Genomic DNA, 16,474 nt, shown 5'->3' with positions numbered 1-16,474 from the left:
GAGAGCATGGTATTTAAAATGTAGGTCATGTGTGCTTACGTTTTTCATGTCCTGGCAGTGAAAAACCCCTTTAGTCATTTTTCACTCCTGTAAGGCTATCATTTCTATGGATTAACACTAGATTAGAGTATTACACTTAATAACTGAAAACTTTAGTTTGGGGCAGATAGAGCATGGGTAATATGTGTTGTAGGACCTTCCCCTTTCTCTCAGTCCCCTAGATGGATCACCCCAAAGCGCTGCCACTGCTAGCCAGTGCTTGTGCTCTCTCCTATGAACAGGGTATACCCAAGTGACATGTTTAATTTACTTGCAAGTCCCTAGTAGAGTGGTACCACATGTAATTAGGGCATGTACATTAAATGCTACCAGTAGCCTTGCAGCTCGTATTGTACCACTCGCTTAAGTAAGCCTTTTAAACATGTCTCAGGTCTGCCTTTGCAGCCTGTGTGTGCAGTTTTAAACTAAACACAAGGAGATAATGGACGGAGTGCTGAAACTTTTCAGACACTCACCCCCAGTCACAGATATGGGTTGAATCCATTATCATTCTTTAGCTCACTTTGCCACCCCAGCTCAGACATAGCAATATGCAAATCAGTCTTGACCCTGTGTCTCTTGGGAACAGTCCAGCCTTAACTGCCAAGCCATGTCTTCCTTGGAGCGGAAACAAGCATCCTGGCACCGGGTTTGGGGTAACACACCTCATCAGCCAGTCTGGCTTGAATCCAGTGGCAAAGTGAGCAAGGGACCCACCTCTGGGCATACCCTGCCAACTCAGTGAAAACAAAGCAAACACAAGGAGATGATGGACGGAGCGCTGAAACTTTTCAGACCCTCACCCCCAGTCACAGATCTGGGTTGAATCCATTATCATTCTTTAGCTCACTTCACCACCCTAGTTCAGACGTAGCTATATGGAAATCAGTCTTGAGCCTGTGCCTCATGGGAACAGTCCAGCCCGAACTGCCAAGCCATGTCTTCACTGGACCGTAAACAAGCATCCTGGGACTGGTTTCGGGGTAACACCCCTCATCAGCCAGGCTAGCTTGAATCCAGTGGCAAAGTGAGCAAGGGACCCACGTCTGGGTATATCCTGCCAATTTAGGGCGATCTGTGTGTTTGTTACTTTTCTCCTGAAAAAGCATATCCAATGCACTACCCTATTTCTCATCCTGTACCTCTATCAATATCTTTAATCTACATATACTTATCTCCTTTATGCATCTATATACTTTCAATGTACTTGTGGATCTATATATTTATCACTTTCTTCAAATTTAGAATTTCCAATGTACTACCCTATTTATCATCCTATACTTCTCTCAATATGTCTTCTAGCCCAACTTTCTGACTCATCTCAAACTTCTTTCTACTACTCTTTCCAATTCACTACTCTTTTTTTCACCCTATACATCTATCAATATATCCTCTACATCCACTCTCTCATTTATCCCAAACCCCATACCACTACTATGATCCCCAAAATAACCCTTTCTAGACTCTCCCCTACTCTACCCCTCCTTGCATCATCTGAAACCTCTTTTACTATACTGATCCCCCAAAACAAATCTTTCTAAACTCTTCCCTCTGACTCTTCCCCTCCAAAACCCCTTTTTACTCATCCAAATGCCTCCTCCTACAGCTATGACCTCCCAAAAAAAGAAAATCCAAATCATTCACTCTTCTATCCCTCCACTCTCCCTTTCAATCAAAATAACAGACTAACATGTTCACTTCTCAAATTCCATATTCCACTGTACTAATTCACCACTAATCCTTTATGGGTTCCAGAGTAGCATGCTACTCACCAATAAAGCATTTCAACACCCCATCAGGGTTACAGGCACTATGTAAATGCAAACCTTTTTCCCTTTTCTACCCCTCCCCAACCCTTCTCAATCCAATAACTGACTAACATATCCACCACTCAAATTACTTTCATGTTTCACCATACTAATTCAACACTAATCCTTATGGGTTTCAGAGTAGCATGCTACTCGCCAAAAAAACACTTCAAAACCCCATCGGGGTAGCAAGCACTATATAAATACAAACCTCTTTCCCTCTTCTATCCCGCTGCCTACCCATCTCTATCCAAATACCTGAATAACATATCCACCACTTAAATTACTTCATATGTCACTATACTAATTTTCAACACTAATCCTTTATGGGTTCCGGAGTAGCGCTTCAACACCCCGTCAGGGGTAACAAGCACTATATAAATATAAACCTTTTTTCCTCTTCTATCCTTTCTGCTAGCCTTCTGAATCCAAACAACCTATCCACCACCTAAAATTACTTTCATATTTCACTATACTAATTCATATTTCACTATAATAATTCAACACTAATCCTCTAAGGGTCCTGGAGTAGCGTCCTACTCGCTGAAAAAGCACTTTGACACCTCGTCAGGGGTAGTAAGTGCTATATAAATGCAATTACAATAGAATACAATAGACCTCATAGTATCCCAGGCTCTCACAGCCACCGACTATATCCTACTCGGAGACCTCAACTTTCACATGGACAACCCCAGCAACCAGAATATGTCTTGCTCCGTGCTGGCTTAAGAAGAAAACAGATAAGGCAGGACTACCATAGAAGAGTCGGGCCATTCTTGACGAATTAAGTGACACGGTAACTAAGTATAAGAATTATATGATTTTGACATTAGAAAAAAGAAGAAAGGGATGCGTCTCAGGTAGTAAGACCTGTGCTGGAACTTGGGTGTGAGCCAGGCTACCTATGAGACATCAGGAAGATGGTTCTTAATGGTCAAAGCCACTCAAAGTTGTTGAACTCTCAAATAGGGTGACACAAGTGGAAGGTGGTTTAGTATGGAATTTAAATGGGGTATCCATTTTTGGTTTTAAGGGTGAGTCAGGGATTTCTTCTAACTCATAAAATGCAGATGCAATATTTTTGTATGTGAATTGTGATCTAACAGTGGATTATTGTGTTACTTCTGTGACTGATTGTGGTGATAAAGATGGTGTGCCAGAAGGAGATGATGTACATGTATTTGATGGTAATTCTGATTCCAGATCTAGAGATGACTCAAATGGAGTTGTATCAAGGGGGAGGCAAAAAAGCAAGAGAACACTTGTATATTTTTTTAGATTATGAGATGTAACCTATATATAAATCTTCACGCTGTTATTGATTAGCACTAAGGTAGTATATGCGTCTTTTGGTATATATGCGTCTTTTCGTACTGTTACAGGAGATTCTTCGTACGCATGTATTTGTTGTTAAGACTTTTTAAAGACTCCTTAACTGTTTTGTTAGTGTTTTAGCACGGTATTAGTAAGTATACTCTTAGAAAAATGTACAGTGTGATTTTGATGAGTGTGTAATTATAGTATAAATCTTGCTCTAATTGTTGTTGAAAAAGGGAAGTGTGTGGTCCGCCATTTTAATGTTCCATCTCTGTATTCCAACTCTGAATAGAATGGGAGGGAACATTTCATAGAAAATAGGTGCAAACCGCAATAAGAATGAACGGCACTGTTCAATGCTTCTTTATCTGAATTAGTACTCCTTATAAATAAAATAATTTTACCTAAAAAGGCCATCATCATTGTCATTTCAAGACCTTCTTCGAGGTTTCATCCTCTCGAATGATTGTTAGGACATTGAGTGAAGGGCTCTTCTTTGGGTATAGTGAACTACCAGTTTTTGCAGGTATACAAGCTTTTTTTTTACAAGTATGCTCCATGTAGAGGAGTACACAAATCCTTAAATCTGATCATGGCGTTAAAACAGAGGCCTGGTTCCATCTACAATGTTTACATCGAAGTCTGTTTGCTTAGCAATCATTTTTTTGTCCATGTAAATGATAATATAGTAGTTGAGACAAGATATGCCTGGATAACTGTTATCATCAGCCGAGCTTGGTTTTTGGAGTAAAGGAGTGAGGGGAAATGTGACTAAGGAAAAACTGCATGTTTCCATCATCTGCAACATCCTTCGACTTGGGGAGCTAAAGCCCATTCAACATTGAAAGGAATACCCATATTTCTTACTTTTGAAAAGGTGTAGGTTTGAAGACTGGTCCAATGGTAGTGGCCATTTCCACTTAACCGCAAAAAGTTCAAATGAACTATCTGAACTCAACACACTGGCCTTTTATCAAATAATTTGTAGGTTCATCAACCTGTGTCAATGTTCAAAGCTTTTAGCAGATAAAAAAATCCTCTTCTGTGACGGTTTTAACCATAACAACATTTTCCATTATTGACTCTATAACAATACATGGAAGTCAGTAAACATTATATAAAATATGCCTTTAATTTTCTTATCACAGTCCTGTTGTGACATTGACTGTGCGTCCAAAATAAAAAAATGAAGAATATTGCAATGCCACTTAAAAAAACACCTTATTACAGTAGGGTTGTGACATGCCTTTGCTAGTTGCTGAGCCAGTACAGCATCGAGTAGGCAGGCCACTGAGCTGAATTACAATTAGAATATTTTCTCAATCCAAAATAAGGGTGTTACTAATACAACAAACTTTTGTTTAAGGTATTAAATATAACTTTTTACCAGCTTTTACTTCTGAATTGTTTTTCTGTAAACTTCAGTCATTAACCGATACAGATACATCTGTGACAGAGTATTTATTTATTGCACTGCTTGACTTTAAATATGAGAGGGTGGTGGGTTGAACCAAATTAGTTTTTAGAAACCTTCCGTTTTAAAATTGTGGTTGGGCCTGAACAGACAATCCTTTTTTTAAAAAAGTCCTTGTTTTAGGACTGTTTTTTAAAATGGTCGCAGGATTCATAATAAAATAGCATATGACTAACGTCGCTAAATAAAATGATGGCCAGTTCCAGGTTCAATGGCGGTTTTATTATGTTTTCTGTTGTATGTATCATGCAATAGTACAGTACAAGACACGCTGATATTTGTTTAGAATTAGATGTTGATATGTGGTTGGCTCAATCGCTGTGAAAGATGACAAGGCCTGGTTTACCGAGCAAAAGATGAGTGCCTGGGTGTATGTCATAAACCTATGCATTATGGGGCCTGAGATGGGGTGAAATCATTCACAAAACTCCCATGCATTTACGAAAGTCCCACCCCCAAGTGTATTTGATTGACAGGCACTACAGACATTTTTTTTTCACTGACACCACATGGAGTCTCCACATTGCAGACACTGTATACCTAGGGATAGGACTGTTGTAAACTACTAAAATATATGTACTCCCTTTTTAAATACAGTGAAACTTTTCTATGAAATGCCTTCTCTTCTTACACACTCCTAATAAAAATGGGGACTATTGCTGCATTTTCCCACAGTTTCTATACCACTTAGACCTGGGTCACTGTTTGGAAATGCACATAAATGTGGGAAGTGCATTTAGGATGTTTTGTGAATTTCCACAAATGTATAACTGTGAGGCTGCTGATTTAATTTGCACTCTTTTTCCGTGTCACTCACCCAGGAATGTGCACATCTACTCTACCTTGTGACGCGCACCACTGCAGATGTTAAGTGAACTATGCCTTACTTCTGCATACGCAAGTGGCAGTCCAGTGTGGTGAACTTAGATACAGGTGGCTTTGTGAATTATTTTTCATCGTAACTACCGCTATTTCCACACTTCAGTCTCACTCTCCCATAGACAACTCCTTTTGACTTAGACTCATATGTGGAGGTGCAGTGCTTGCAACAAACGTAATTATTGGTGAACACCCTAAATATCGATTGAGAAATATCGACTGCCCAGAATATCGAATTCAAAATATAGAGTGGACAGAATATTGAATTATCAAAATATAGATAGGTCAGAAAATCGAAATTGGGGTACGAAATATCGATTTCCATAATATAGAATTTAAAAATATAGAATTCCATAATATCGAATTTTAAAAAATAGATTACCATAATATCGAATTTAAAAATATAGATATCTATAATAGCGAATTTTTTTTAGTGTTATGTATGGTAGTATATGTGTTAAAATTATGTATTATTTTTGTAATGTATGTTTCATTTATTTAAACTAATGAACGTTATGTAATTTAATTTTTGCGTAATTTAATTCCGTAGCGGGTTGTGGGTTTATAGGGGAATAGGGTGGAAAGTAATTTAATTATGGTTAATTAAATATTAATTATATTTATAAGTTTTGATAATTAATTGATTGATAATTAATTATTAATTGGTAATTAATTTTTATTAATTGGTAATTAATTTATATTAATTGAATAATTGATAATTATGTTAATTGTATTTTTATTAGGAGCGGGTTGTGGGTTTGTAGGGGAATTGGGTGGGAAGTAATTTAATTGTAATAAAGTAAACAATTTTTATTTATTTATGTGTATTGATAATTAATTGATAATTAATTATTAATTGGTAATTCATTTGTATTAATGGGTAAATAATTTGTATGAATTGATAATTAATTTTTATTAATTGCAAAATTATTTTTATTAGTTGATTAATTGATAATAATGTTATTTTTGTTTTCTTATTGGGAGTGGGTTGTGGGTTTATAGGGGAATTGGGTGGGAAGTAAATTAATTGTAATAAAGTAAATATTATTTTTTTTATTTATATGTATTGATAATTGATAATTAATTATTAATTGGCAATTAATTTGTATTAATTGGTAATTAATTTTTATTAATTGCTAATTAATTTATTTCAATGGTAAATAATTGTTATTAATTGGTAATTATTTTTAATTAACTTTTTATTGGTATTGATAATTAATGTAATCTTATTTTAAAATTAAATCATTACTTTCCCTACTTTTGCACTTTCAGGAGTGGGAATAGTATTTTTTACCCTCCCGCTATCCAACTGTTTCCCTACTGTTGCACTCACTGGAGTGGGAATAGTAATTTTTACCCTCCTGCTATCCAACGCTTTCCCTACTGTTACACTCTTTGGAGTGGGAATAGTAATTTTTACCCCTACACTATCCAGCGTTTTCCGTACTGTTGCATTCACTGGAGTGGGAATAGTAATTTGTACCCCTACGCTATCCAACGCTTTCCCTACTGTTGCACTCACTGGAGTGGGAATAGTAATTTTTCCCTTCCCGCTATCCAACGCTTTCCATACTGTTGCACTCTCTGGAGTGGGAATAGTAAATTGTATCCTCCCGCTATCCAACGCTTTCCCTACTGTTGCACTTTTTGGAGTGGGAATAGTAATTTTTACCCCTACGCTATCCAACGATTTCCCTACTGTTGCACTCACTGGAGTGGGAATAGTAATTTTTACCCCTACGCTATCCAACGCTTTCCCTACTGTTGCACTAATTGGAGTGGGAATAGTAATTTTTCTCTTCCTGCTATCCAATGCTTTCTGTACTGTTGCACTCTCTGGAGTGGGAATAGTAATTTTTACCCCTACGCTATCCAATGCTTTCCCTACTGTTGGAGTCACTGGAGTGGGAATAGTAATCTTTCCCTTCCCGCTATCCAGCGATTTCCCTACTTTTGCACTCTCTGGAGTGGGAATAGTAATTTTAACTCTCCCGCTATCCAATGCTTTCCCTACTGTTGCACTCTTTGGAGTGGGAATAGCAATCTTTACCCCTACGCTATCCAACGTTTTCCCTACTATTGCACTCACTGGAGTGGGAATAGTAATTTTTACCCCTAAGCTATCCAATGCTTTCCCTACTGTTGCACTCACTGGAGTGGGAATAGTAATTTTTCCATTCCCGCTATCCAACGCTTTCCCTACTGTTGCACTCTCTGGAGTGGGAATAGTAATTTTTACCCTCCCGCTATCCAATGCTTTCCCTACTGTTGCACTCTCTGGAGTGGGAATAGTAATGTTTACCCCTACGCTATCCAACGCTTTCCCTACTGTTGCATTCACTGGAGTGGGAATAGTAATTTTTACACCTACGCTAGCCAACGTTTTCCCTACTGTTGCACTCACTGGAGTGGGAATAGTAATTTTTACGCTCTCACTATCCAACAAAAGCTCTACTTTTTTTTACATTACTTTTATTATGTTTACATTTTAAGCTTTTTTATATTATATTATGTATGTTTTATTTAATTGTTTTTAATATTTAATTACTTTTATATTATTTTTAATACATTTAAAATATTCGATATTTTAGCTAACTATATTTTAACATTCTATTTGTAGATAGGGAGTCGAAATTCTGTCCTTCTATATTTTGGCGTCGATCTTTTGGGCATTCTATATTATGTCCCTCGATATTTAGTCACTGAACCGTCATTATTCACTACCACTGCATTTGAAGGTGTTAGTTGAGTTGGAACCTGGTCCTTCTGCGTGGCCTTCAATTTAAAGCACTTTTGACATGTAAAGGGCAAGGTGAGTCATATGGATTGAGCGAGCAGATCTTGTGACTCTTACCTTTTTACGGCAAAGGCGAGGTTCTCCATCTCTGTGCTTTGAAGCTTGATTTCCCGAATGAAGTTCTTAATCACTCGTTCATACTGCTGGATGAGGCGTGGTTCAACTATGTTGATGTTCTGATACAGAACACTGACTTGTTCATGCCTGCAATCAAAAAAAGAATTACATTGAAACAGGGCAGTTATAAGAGCAATGTGTTCACTGATCTGGATGGATAAAAATATACTTTGATTTGACTCCTCATTGTATTGCCATTTATTTCTTGACCCTCAGAGATAGCTGCAAAAACACCTTACTTATAAACTGTCAATTTACCCCCATTAGTGATGAATGCACTTTGCTGTATCATATTGAAAGTAACCAAAGGTTGGAAGGCAGGAACAGTGATTAATTAAAAAAAATGCATTAAAAAATGCAGACATGAGCCCAAAGGTTTTCTCGGCAGTTCACCTCTGTCTGGCAACGCTGAATGCCCAGGTTGCCAAACACAACATCAGACTTGATTCCATATCCGGCTTCTTCCTTCCTCCACCTAACAAATCCTGGGGCTTATTGACAAGCCCCAGGAGTCCCTTGAGCAGCATGTGCGTCACTTTTAATATGGGAAAAACTGATGCACCGGCGGCGAAATAGGCCCTCCTGTTTCTTGATCTCACTCTTGCCTTTTATTTCTGGTCCCTGCTTTTGCCGTTGTCTGTTATCTCTCCCATTTTTTCCCTGACATTCTCTTTTCCGTGACATTCTCTTTTCCCTGACATTCTCTTTTCTGCTCTAGTCGAAATCTTATCAAAGTGGCATTATGAAAAATAGGTTGCAACCCCAATCACCTGCAACCATTGTCACAAGTCAAGCACTGGTCATGATGCATATCCTCCAAGAGCTAATACGCGTGGCTCTGCAAGAGCAAACTCTGATTTGAGTCACTGAGAAAATGCTTGTTCTTTCTAACCTGAGTAGATATCCTCAATGTGTGAGTGCTTCTTATTTTTAGATGTCAACCACAATACACATGAATCACTGAGAGCTTATAACAAGCATTTGCAATGCAATAGGTCTCGCATTTGTGAGAGCTTGAGCTATTGGCATTATAAATGGCAATGCCTTCTAATTATGTGTTCTGAAAACCTGCAAGCGGTGCATGAACACCACTTGCATGTTTTGAAAACATAAATAAAAGGCATTGCCGTTTACAATACTTAGCGTGCTTATCCACGACTGTATTGCATGCAGCAAGTATTGCCTTAGAAGAGGAAATATGATATCAGAGTGCATACTGGGTATAGCACAAACATAGTTTTGGCTATTCACAAAACATTGTTTTACACGAAGGGAAAGATTTGCTCCCAAAAACATTTTTATGTGAGCAAATGTTTTATAAGAGACAGAGCTTGGGTGTTCCCAGTTAGTAATGTCCTTAAAGTTTGGCAATACCAATAAAAGTGCTTGTTGGGTGGTGTTCGCAAAGTTCTTTGGCCCATTGCCTTACTGAACACTGTTGGAGAGTTAATTTGGTCAGGAGAATAAGGTAATCAATTTCCAGGGTGGGAATGAGCAGGGTAATTACACTCATGTAAGTCATGAGTGCATGCACTACGTATAATTACGCATGCAGAACTCCCTTCATATGTGAGGCACTAGGGATTGCAAACGTTTTTCAAGAGCGCTCAAAGAAATGTGTGACACTCACAGATTTCCAAGAGTATTTATGGGGGTCTTTATACATTCTAAAATGTACATGTACACACACACAAGCACACAGACACACATACGCACGCACACATGTATGCACACACATGCACATACAGACTCACACAGGCAGGCATGGCACACACACACAGAATAAGACTGTGGGAGTAGATTTATCATTTCTTTAGAACTGCCCCTTGATCTCTGCTATAGAATGTTTTGTGTGAAACATAAGGTAAGTACTGAATCCATAATATTCGCACAAAGTATGGATTAGTCATCCTTCTCTGTCTTTCCAAAATATTCTATAAAAAATATGTCCTACTAAAAAATTGCAACATGATGACTATCAAGGGCTTAGGCTGTCTCCAGCAGAGCAGGATCTTTATTTTGTATTTGCTGATTTTTGTGCATCTGTGTGTCTATTTTTGGAATATTTTCTCCAAAACCCAGTGACACAGTGCATGCATGAGCAATCCAAATAATGTGAGTCAAGTGTGAAACACGAGGAGGGGGAGTGATGATGCTTCTCTCCATCTCCAACAACAAATATTCCATTTCAGTCCTTGAAGCCCACAAAGAAGAATAACTTAGGGTAGGATTATAAAAAATTAAGGCCATTTTTTTACTTCTATGGAAGTACGTATTTAATCCTAAACAAATGTCATTAAGAGTTGGGTCCAATCCTATATCTGTCATATGCGTAGAGGACGCAACACTGACTCCTTACATATCAATCAATCAGTCAGGAATTGTAAGGACGCTACTCACCCATGGGGGTCTCAAGGCGCTGGGGGGGAGGGGGGCGCAAATGTGTTAGCCGAAGAGCCAGGTCTTGAGGGTCTTCCTGAAGGTGTTCAGGGAGGGGGCGTGTCTGATGTCTGCCGGTAGCTTGTTGCAGGCCTTGGCTGCGATGAGAGAGAAGGACCTTCTGCCTGCTCTGTAGATGCGCAGGGTTTCAACCAGTACAAGGTTGGCAGATCAGAGGTTTCTTTTGGGTACGTGGAAGTTGATTCTGTTGTTGAGGTATTTGGGTCTGTTGTTGTGTAGGCATTTGTAGGCATGAGTGAGGATTTTGAAGGTGACTCTTTTCTCCACGGGGAGCCAGTGGAGTGTTCGTAGGTGTTGGCTGATGTGTTTGTGTCGTGGGATGCTGAGGACAAGTCTGGCAGCGGTGTTCTGTATTGTCTGGAGTTTGTGGAGATGGGACTTGTTGATGCCGGCATAGAGTGCATTTTCATAGTCCAGTCTGCTTGTGATGAGTGCGTGGGTGACAGTCTTTTTTGACTCAGGGGTGATCCACTCGAAGGTCTTGCGGAGGATGTGGAGGGTGTTGAAGCAGCTGGAGGTGACGGCGTTGACCTGTTAATTCATGGTGAGAGATGAGTCGAGTACGATGCTGAGGTTCTTGGCCTGGTCTGAGGGGTTAGGTGGGCTTCCGAGGGTGGTCGGCCACCAGGTGCTGTCCCATGCTGAAGAGGCGGTACCGAGGACGAGGACTTCTGTCTTCTTGGTGTTGAGCTTCAGGCAGCTGTTGTTCATCCAGACTGAGACGTCTTGCATTCCTTTCTGGAAGTTGAGTCTGGCGGTGGTGGGGTCTTTGGTGAGGGAGAGGATGAGCGGGGTGTCGTCAGCGTAGGATACGATGTTGAGGCCGTGTTGCCGGATGATGGCTGCGAGGGGGGCCATGCAAAAGACCTTGATATTGATTTTTTTAAATTAATATTATTATTATTATCATCATTATTAGTGTTGCTGATATTGTTATAATTATTATGTCCAAAACAATGTCTCATAGAAATTGAAATACAAGTATCCATTACCTAAAATAGTTTTAAAAAGCATAAAAGTATTCAAGAATTATCAATACGTTTCTCCTAAAAGCAATTATATATAATAAATCATAAAACATCAGTTAAATTCAGTTAAAAATCCATAATCAACCAGTAATACTGTTTTTTTTAAAATTAGCATTATATATAGAGCTATTTCTATTGCTACCCGGACATTTAAAGAATAATTGAATTGAATATATGGATATAGACGGGATGTATAATTTTTCAACACATGATTCCAGCTATGATGAGGGGGCGCGAGCTTGGGAAGCGCTAATTGAGGAGCTGCGTAGAGCTGGCGGAGGCCAGGAAGATGAACCGACCAACTGCTAGACCACAGGGTGTTGAGTGTATGGAGGGAACGGCGGGAACTGAAAAGGTGGTGAAAGGGGAGAGCGCGGGGGGCCCTGGGGATAGAGGCCGGGTAATAGTACCGGCGCACAGTAGGCATGTACCCAGAAGTTACGACACATTGAAACTGAAACTGATGGGGGAGGGAGCACACTGGGGGAGGGATAGGGGGGGGGAAGGGGTAGTATTTTTGTTGGGGGGGAAAATTGAGGGTAATAGATACCAGAGTGGGGAGGCTGTTAACAGCCAATGAGAGACGGGAAATAGGAACTTGGATAATAACGTACACTCTTATGGATATGTTGCCTGATAATACTGTATGTGAACTAAAGAGAGCAATATATTACTATGTATTATATGTACCTATTGTGGAGAGGATGACGGTATTTTTTTAAGATTAAAAAAAAATAATAATAATAGGATTGTGACTTATTTTCAGTTTTTTCTGGCTTTCCGATTTCGCTGTCTCATTGTAATTCATGCATTTTAAACATTGTAATGTATACATGTTTGCAAGAGAAGTATCGTATCACAAATCAAATTCATTAAAATAGATAATGCAGCTCAAATAAACCTTTCTGGACATCTGTCAATAAGAAGAAAAAAAAAAAAATGATTCCAGCTATGATCGGTAACTTGGAGGAAGAGTTCACAACAAGTGACCACTACCATGCCATCTGTGCTTCTGCTAAAATACTAGTTGTATTGAATTTCACGGTGACTATCTTTTATCAGAAAACCGGTGGCATCATAGCTCCATTCCACAGGCTAACCAGCCCTGATGCCTACGTCATGTGCTGCTGTGATCCGCCAACCAAAAGGAGACACACCACACCATGCTGCCGTCTGTGCAGGACAACCAATGCATGGTCCAACATTTTATGGGGTGGTCAATTTTCTAATTCTCCCTCAAATCAGACACACCATGAAATACAAATCACGTGTTCTGTATTTAAAATGGCGGGCTTTCTGCTATTGGGAAAGTAGTCAGTGTTGGCAGGGGTCACAACATGCATGTGTATTCCAGTTTCAATGGTGCGAATATGACAGATGAGTTTTCCCACATTGCAGCTCAGTTTTAGGCTGGTGGCTATGGTGCTGCGGCTGCTTGCTGAGTATCTTTCCTTATCATTATTTATACCTTTCAACTGTTGCCCTGAATTACGGTTAAATGTGTTTCCTTTAACATACAATAATATAGGCAATTTGAGAATTAATTTGAAATGTGTGCGGGGATAATGGCAGATACCACTTTCATTTATGGGTGTGATTTAATTGGCTGCCGATTTCACTACCTCGGCTGTCTGCCAACGTATTCTTATTTTAAGAATCGTGCTGGCACACAAACTAATTCCAGACCAGTGATAAGGAAATCCAAAAATAGCAAGCTGCATCTGCACTTGTGTGAGATTCAAAAAGCTTTCACTTAAAGTGTGCAAATATTAGAAAAGGGAAATGAAAACAAATGTGGAGTGTCATCAAATGAATAGAATTAGATCACCAATATTTGAAACAGTCTGCCTGCACTCACATGCTTTTAGATCCAGTATTATCCTAAAATAGAAACTCCTTCAAATCTAGTAGATGCAATGCGACTAAGATAGCGTTATGTAATCAAATGTAAATTAAATATATTCACATGTGTATAATTCTATGGCGGTCATCAGAACATAATCTTGTAATACTATCAGATGCACAATAAAAACAAGATAATCATGAAAGACAACAACAGACTGATTAACTGAAACATGCACTGTTAAGACATAAAACATAAGGCATCCATTGCTGTCCCCTGATCATTGAGCTCCCAGAGAGACCTTGATGTCTTTATCAGCACTGTGGCCATCCAGGCCAGCTGCGGCTGGAGAAACCCCACAGACTACCTGGCCTAAGCAGAGCGTCTTTCTAGCCCGCTCAGGCCATGCAGTGCAAGTATTGGACAGGGAGTCAGTCCCAGGGCCTGCTGGGACCAGGCAGGAAGAGGAGAGGCGGCACGATGCTGGAGGTAGCCAGCAGCTAAAGGTAAGTTAAAAAATATATATATAGTAGTTTTTAACTCCCCCTGACCCTCGTGACCCCTCTTGCATTCTCTCCACCCACCCCACCGCCCTTTGTTTTTGGTGGCTGCCACTGATTGTTCTACAAAGCAGGGAGGGATGTCAGCCTACTGTTAATATGTTCACTGGGCCCTGCAGGTAGAAGGGACAACGCTGTATATGAATCTATTTAGCTTCACGATGCTTAAAAAAGACAGTCCTGTTTTTCGGGACAGTAAAATGTTTAATGTTGAGATGTTCAGTTTCAAATCTTTCTATGAAATATAGTTCATCAAAATAAAACGCAAATAAATATTTGTAATCTATTGTTAGTAAAGAGGCTACATTTCAAAATTCAGGCCTCCAGATTCCAGAGTGAGCCACTTAACCATTAAAGTGCACTTCACTAGCCAAAGCTATATCTGGAAAAGCCTAAAGCCGGAGGAGTATCCAGCTAATTGGCCTCAAAGTCCACAGAGTGAGCAAACTTGGGCTGAACACGTTGCATAAGGAGTTGACTGACTGTGGGTGTAAAAACATAGGGGCAGATTTACAATAACTAGCGCATCCCTGCATATTAGCAGGGATGCGCCAGTTATTTTGCGTGACTCAGAAAACCCCTTGCGCCACCATGGACGCACCGTGGCGCAAGGATATACAGTTGCATGACGCATCTGTCGCCGTAAGGGTGACGCAGTTCTGGAGTTGTGTTGCAAGCGCGATGCAACTCCAGCACTGCTCAGGGGTGCCCTATACCTTATATGCTGTGTCACTCCTTACGCCTGCTTCAAGCAGGCAGAAGGATTTGACGCAGCTGGGACGTAAAAGTGACTCCGTGAAATCTTGTAGGTTCCACTGCATCACTTTTATGAGGCGTTCCTGCGACGGAACGCCCACATGAAACCTAACGCAGGTTTCATGTGGCACAGGCTTTACAACGTGACGCATCTCCCTAGATGCCTCACGTTGTAAATAAGGCGCAACATGGCGCATGGTTTACGCCGCCACTGCATCACAGAAGTGACGCAGCAGCGGCGTAAATGTGGCGCACGGAGCTTGTAAATCTGCCCCTAGAACCTTGGGTATCCTGATGTAGCTGCAGAAGATGGCACTACATATGCATGCTTCCGAAGATGCTGCTGCTTCATGTGGGGTAAGTGGTAATTCATCAAATAGACAATTCTCCCCTGTGCTAACTTGGAAATAACCTAATGTCAGCGTGGTATGTGTGTCTGTAGGCATGGTCTCAAATGTTATGTTTTAGTGGCCTGAGAACTTTCTGTCTTGAGTACAACTCTCGTAAAGGAGAGTCTCTCTTCGTAAGGAAGGCTTTCTTTCAGTGGACTTTAGGTGACTTACTGTCTTGTGTCAAATCTTTGAAACACGGTATGCACTGGTGTCATATTTGGGCAAAACTAAAAATGGAAGTTGAGTCTCTAATGTTCAACTACTCTCTTGCTCAATTTTATTATCATAATAATGGTATAAATATGGCCAAATGGACAATAGTTGAGATTTTTATCAATGCTGACATCACAAACAAAATACAAAATGGGGGAACCTAGTTACAAAGAAAAATGTACACATTTTTCTGCAGTGCATAAGTGCACACCTACGTTATTGCAGGAGTAAGAAAGCAGGTTTCCACAAAAGCTCACTCTACAACAATAATTGACACATCCGCTGTAAAATAAAGGAAAGTTATATAAATCCTAACTAACAACGCTTATCTCTTCAGACCATCCATTTATATAGAGAGACAGGCTGCACATGGCAAGAACAACATGTGCCATATCTTGCAACTATTACATAAGATGAGCAGGCAGGAGGTATCACACATAAGCCAAGCTACAATCACTCCAGCTCTACCAAATATCACTGACCAACAGCTAAGGCAATCTACCATCTACCACAGTATCCCATAAGCATGTCCCTGGTTTGTAATGCCTAAATACCTGCAAGAGGGATAAAAAAGGAATTTTAGCTAAGACTGGGGTCCTCATGAATTACATTCTAGAACACCACCACGAGCTCTAGAATGTGGGTTCCGCACCTCTACAGAAGCAGTCATGGAGGTGAAATACCAGGAGATTATAGACCTTGCTTATAGACATATTCTAAAGATTCACACAATAGGGAAGATGAAGAAAAGGCTTCAGATTGAAATGAGACATGTGAAGGTAATCAGTATG

The 16,474-nt window shown here is 39.8% G+C and overlaps 1 protein-coding gene across 1 annotated transcript in view; it reads right to left on the bottom strand.

The window, feature by feature from the left end:
- The window catches only part of RASEF (RAS and EF-hand domain containing), a 298,021-nt gene that overhangs the window by 165,047 nt on the left and 116,500 nt on the right, over positions 1–16,474 (bottom strand). The window contains exon 2 of the mRNA XM_085633180.1: positions 8,372–8,518. Within this exon, the coding sequence (XP_085489306.1) occupies positions 8,372–8,518 (147 nt within the window). The remainder of the gene's footprint in view (positions 1–8,371; positions 8,519–16,474) is intronic.

This window comes from Triturus cristatus, chromosome 2_1 (genome assembly GCF_964204655.1).
Source record: "Triturus cristatus chromosome 2_1, aTriCri1.1, whole genome shotgun sequence".
Taxonomy (NCBI): domain Eukaryota; kingdom Metazoa; phylum Chordata; class Amphibia; order Caudata; family Salamandridae; genus Triturus; species Triturus cristatus.
This window is presented reverse-complemented; position numbering and strand designations above follow the sequence as displayed.